At 38.1% G+C, this 6,000-nt stretch overlaps 1 protein-coding gene across 1 annotated transcript; it reads left to right on the forward strand.

Moving 5' to 3' along the window:
- Window positions 1–2,562: 2,562 nt before the first annotated feature.
- Window positions 2,563–3,468, forward strand: LOC137963445 (uncharacterized). Its single transcript, XM_068810565.1, has one exon. The coding sequence runs from the start codon at window positions 2,563–2,565 to the stop codon at window positions 3,466–3,468; it is 906 nt and encodes a 301-aa protein (XP_068666666.1).
- The last annotated feature ends 2,532 nt before the right edge of the window (window positions 3,469–6,000 follow it).

The raw sequence follows: 6,000 nt of genomic DNA on the forward strand, positions 1-6,000 counted from the left end.
ACGGGCATTCAAACGCGGGATGGCGTGCCAAATGTTGAGTACCAAACCATCCTCACCCGACAGGTTAACCGTTTTAGGTGCGGAAGACCAGGTCATAACGCAGATTACCAACATATTCCAACAATGTGTAGCACACACTTAATAAAATATCACAAATGGTTGAAGTGTTATTTCTAAAAATTATCAATTACATCTTAACAATATTGACTATGTTTGTTACTTACAAATTTATATTCACTAAATAATGTACTTGTAAAATACCTATGCAAATTTGTTGTCACGCAACCAAAAAAATAAAATAAAATTCTAACTCCATATGTCAAAACGCAGTCCATTATATGGGTAGTATCTATATGGCTATTATTGTATCTATATGGCTATTATTGTATGATACCTATGAATCAAAAAGTAATTAATATATTATATTATTTATAGATGGATTAGTGTTTAAATTAAAAAATAAAAATATCAGATTTAAATTAAATAAAAAATGTATTAGTGTTTAATTAAAAAATAAAAATATCAGATTAAAATTAAATCATTAAATTAATTTAAAAAGTAAATATAATAACAAAAATCTGAAAAATTACAAAACATAAATATTATTAAATAAAATAATTAAGTGTTACATAATTTTACCATAGGAACCTAATTAATGGAAAAAAAGAGAGGGAGAAAATTTATTAAATAAGAATTATTATCATATCAATTACATACCTATTTATTGGCAAAAATGGACATAATTTTAAATCCTTAACCAAAGCTTTGAAATTCCTTTATTTATGTCATTTTCATAATTAAGGTAATAAAATAATCAATATATTTTCTCTTATTTTTGGCAATTCATGATTAAAATTGCCAAAAATATGTGTGGTTTTGTATTGAACTAAAATTGATCTGGTTTGAGCAAAAAATGATAAGGAACCAAACCACACAATAAACGGATAAGCGAGCGTTATGTGGATCACATGTTGAAGTTGCACATCGAATCCAAAATCAAGAAGTGGTATATGTCACGAATGTGGCTATTTCGTGTGAGCCACACAGGCTCATCTTCTTCCTCCCAATAGCGAATGAAATCATAGCCACAAAATTGGCAATTGTGAAGTCATTTTTTCCAATGGTTTTTTTACCAAAGAGGAGGCAAAATGATCGGAATTGTATTTCCTTTCAAATAGAAGTTTCAATTCTAGAAAATTTCAAAGAAAAATTAAAAGTTTCAACAAAATTCTCCTATGAAAAACTTGAAATTCATGATTATTTCACAATATTTTTATTTTCAATAAAACAAGAGATGAAATGTTCAAGTTGATGTCTCTAATAGATGAAACAATTTGGATGAATTAATATAAAATAGATAAAACAAAAAAAGATAGTGAAAAATGACAGAAAAAGAAAAAATAAAATCAAAGATTTGACCTTTAGCTATAATACCATCAAATAATCTATGGTAAAATGAAATTGAATTCCAGAAAAATGAAAAGACACAAAAATTTTCAATGGTTAAGTCCTTAGAGCCCAATCCTAGGTAAAATATACTAATCAAAGACAAACATCAATGACGGCATGAAGGATAGGAACTCATTGTATAGGAATCGTTTCAGTTCCGAGCAAAGGGAAGCAGCAGCAGGAGTAGTTGATCCCAATATCGTTGAAATTGGTGGCAGAAAACGATAGTTCAGGTAGATGGCCCCCCCTCACCACCCCTCCATGTGCTCCCCGATTCATTCATCGTCACTTTGTATATTGATTGACTGGGTTCAGTAGGTTCCATTTTTTTCCTCTAATGCACTGTAAAACAACCCATCTTCTACCTGTTGAAAATCAACACCAACGGGTCTAGCCAGTGTGGGCCCACCTTTTTTTGTGTGTTTAAGCCGTAGACGCACAGTGCGTCGGGTGTGAGATACAATAAGGGAGACTTTATCGGGGAGAAAAGGAGAGAGAGCTCGGGAAGCTTTTGTTGACGGAAGAGAGAGAGTTGGGGAGGTTCTCGTTGTAGCAGGAAGAGAGAGAGTTGGAGAGACTTTCGCCGTTGACGGAAGAGGAGGAGTCCGGGAGGCTCTTGCTGTTGTTGCCGGAGCTGGAGCACGAGACTCGGGATTGTTGTCAGAAGAGGTCAGGGTTGGAAGCCAACGTTGTCATTGCTGGACAGAGAGCGTGAGAAGCGACGCTGCTGCTGAATAGTGTCGTTGTGCGCAGCAAGGAGGTTCCTTTTTCTCAAGTTTGATTTTTGTTTAATATTGTATCTGTGGACCCTATTTGTGTATTTATATTTTATGGATGTGTATTTGCCCACTGTGAAGTTTGTATTCAGTACGAGAACTGAATAGAATAGCAATTTGGTTGTTGTGTATGTGAAATTTATTCAACAATTGGTATCAAAGCGGGACGGTCAGGGATCGTTATTTTTAAGTGAAGCTATCTTGAGGTGTGAACAGTAAGGTACTCTGCAAGGTTGCTGCTATCTGAGGTTGTTGGGTAGAGTGAAGTTGTGCCAGTATAATAAATGATCTTCATGTGGGTGGAGGAGTCAAGAAGCTCAACCACAAAAACTATAATATGTGGTCAACATGTATTGAGTCTTACCTACAAGGTCAAGACCTGTGGGAGGTTGTTGGTGGCAGTGAAACTACACAACCAGTTACAGAGGATGCCAATGGGATCTTACGAAAATGGAAAATTAAAGCAAGCAAAACAATGTTTGCCTTAAAGACCACAATTGAAGAAGAAATGTTGGAGCACATTCGGGATGTAAAAACACCGAAGGAAGCATGGGGCACTTACGCTACACTGTTCTCAAAGAAGAACGATGTAAGATTGCAACTGCTTGAGAATGAGCTGCTATCAACGGCACAACATGACATGACCATTATTGATTATTTTCACAAGATGAAGTCGATATGTGGGGAAATTTCAGAATTAGACCCAAAAGCTCCCATTGGGGAACCCAGGATCAAGAGGATAATCACTCATGGTCTGAGACCCGAATATCGGGGATTCATTGCTGCTATACAGGAATGGCCGACTCCACCATCACTTGTTGAGTGTGAAAATTTACTCATTGGTCAGGAAACCTTGGCTAAACAAATGAGAGAAGTCTCACTGAAAGGTGAGGCAGAAGCGCTCTACACTAGCAAGAGCAGAGGTAATGTCAAACGGTACACTGGTAGTGGGTCTAGAAAGGATAGTGACAAGGTAAAAAGTCATCAAGAAGAGGGAAGCTCTCGTCAGAAGAGTTACCAAGAAGAGGGAAGCTTTCGTCAAGGGGGAGTTTCGAAGAATCATGAAAATAGTAGAAGGTTTGATGTCAAGTGTTACAACTGCGGGAGGCTGGGCCACATAGCTAGAAATTGTTGGTCCCAGAAACAGTCTGTTGAAAGTAACATTGCCACTTACACATCTCAGGAGAAGATTGAAAAGGAGTGGGATACTGAAGCACATTTTGTTATGGAGGAAGAAAAATGACACTTGGTTATGGGGGAAGAAGAATTAGCCCTCACTTTTACAACTACTGAACAAATAAGTGATGAAATGTTGAAGAAAGGGGGAAGAGAAGAGGAATTTGAGAGGGATGAAGAGGATGGCCTAGAAATTGAAGTTGATAACACAATTTTTCATCAAAACCATATGGCATCTCAATCATCCCATGCAGTCCCCACACAAAAGGCTTCAACAAAGATTTTAGTCCCAGTCACAACTATTAAACAAGTGAAGGATGCTATTGAAGATGAAGCTTCAAAAGGAAATTATGTTTCTAGCACTCTTGGTGATGTATTGGGTCTTGGGAATTATGCATCAGATGATGATGAATTTGATAATAAGGTTCATAGCTTTGGAGTACTTCAGTTTACTGAGCAGAGAAAGGATGATGTGTCTAAGGCATTGAACAAGGAGACCAATGGAGGTCACATGTCTGAGAATAGTGAGAGAAGCAATGTTAGTCATAATGGAATCCTACAAAACCAGAAATCAAGAGTAAAAAATGGAGAGGCAGGACCATTTGCTCATAGAGGTGGGGTCCCTGGAGTTTATGATGACTGCCAGATGAAGGATAATGATGAGAGAAGTAAAGGTTCCCAAGGTAAAATCTCATTAAATGCTGTTGAATCTATTTCAGATGCTGCTATTGGAGGAGCCCTTGTGAAATCTGAATTGACTACTGGACACCATGATAACAGTAAGGGAAATAGACATGTAAAGAAGATGGAAAGAGACATCGGTAAGGGGGATAAAGGCTCCATGAAAGAAGTGAGAGATCTTAAGGAGATAGAGAAAGATCAAGTTGTTAAGCCAGGAGAAAATTAACAAAAAATCAAAGAAAAGGAAGCCAGAAGAGAAGGAGGTCACGAGGCGTGACCGTGTTGATAATACATGATCTAGGCACGAGAGCTCGTGTTGAGGGGGAGAGTTGAAAATCAACACCAGTGGGCCTAGCCCGTGTGGACCCACTTTAAGCCATAGACGCACAGTGCGTCGGGTGTGAGATACAGTAAGGGTGAAATAAATTAGGTTAAGGGAAAAATCGTTGGTGCGGCGTGGTGTGAGAGCAGAAACAGAAAAGGGAAAATTGAGGAGAAAGGAGAGAGAGCTCGGGAGGCATTTGTTGATGGAAGAGAGAGAGTTGGGGAGGTTCTCGTTGTAGCCGAAAGAGAGAGAGCTGGGGAGGTTCTCGTTGTAGTCGGAAGAGAGAGAGTTGGAGAGACTCTCACCGTTGACGGAAGAGGAGTCCGGGAGGCTCTTGCTGTTGTTACCGGAGCTGGAGCTCGGGACTCGGGATTGTTGTCGGAGGAGGTCAAGGTTGGAAGCCAACGTTGTCATTGCTGGATAGAGAGCGTGAGAAGCAAAGCTGCTGCTGAATAGTGTCATTGTGCCCAGCAAGAAGGTTCCTTTCTCTCAAGTTTGATTTTTGTTTAATACTGTATCTGTGGACCCTATTTGTGTATTTATGTTTTGTGGATGTGTATTTGCCCACTATGAAGTTTGTATTCAGTACGAGAACTGAATAGAATAGCAATTTGGTTGTTGTGTATGTGAAATTTATTCAACATGATCGGATTTGTATTTCCTTTCAAATAGAAGTTTCAATTCTAGAGAATTTCAAAGCAAAGTTAAAAGTTTCAACAAAATGCTCCTATGAAAAACTTGAAATTCATGATTATTTCACAATATTTTTCTTTTCAATGAAAAAAGAGGCAAAATGTTCAAGTTGATCTCTCTAATAGATGAAACAATTTGGATGAATTAATATAAAATAGATAAAACAAAAAAAGATAGTGAAAAATGACAGAAAAAGAAAAAATAAAACCAAAGATTTGACCTTTAGCTATAATACCATCAAAGAATCTATGGTAAAATGAAATTGAATTCCTGAAAAATGAAAAGACACAGAAATTTTCAATGGTTAAGTCCTTAGATCCAATCCTAGGTAAAATATACAATCTGAATAGGTTTTAATGTTAAATTGGGTCTCCTTTAACATTTAAGAACTAGATATTAATCAAAGGTAAATATCAGTGACGACATGAAGGATAGGAACTCATTGTACATGAATCGTTTCAGTTCCGAGTAGAGGGAAGCAGCAGCCGTAGTAGTTGATCCCAATATCGTTGAAATTGGTGGCAGAAAACGATAGTTCAGGTAGATGGCCCCCCTTCACCACCCCTCCATGTGCTCCCCGATTCATTCATCGTCACTTTGTACACTGATTGACTGGGTTCAGTAGGTTCCATTTCTTTCCTCGAATGCACTGTAAAGCAACCCATCTTCTACCCACCTTCACTGATGGCCTCCTCTACAATCTGCCCATATTCCAGCAAATCCAATGTCGCTGGGTCCCCTAATTCATTTCGAGGAGGTTAGACCTCGTCCTGGCTTCATCATTGATCATCATCCAACACGTGAAGGTTGTCTCCTCTTATCTGTGTTTCTGGCCTGCCTTCATAAACCCCACTTTAGCCACGACCAACCCTCAATTAATTGAAGTCCATGGACGCACTG

The sequence above is a fragment of the Aristolochia californica genome, unplaced genomic scaffold (assembly GCF_029961685.1).
Source record: "Aristolochia californica isolate CCGP_79_NKW_82.1479 unplaced genomic scaffold, dmAriCali1.0.hap1 SCAF_4, whole genome shotgun sequence".
Classification (NCBI taxonomy): domain Eukaryota; kingdom Viridiplantae; phylum Streptophyta; class Magnoliopsida; order Piperales; family Aristolochiaceae; genus Aristolochia; species Aristolochia californica.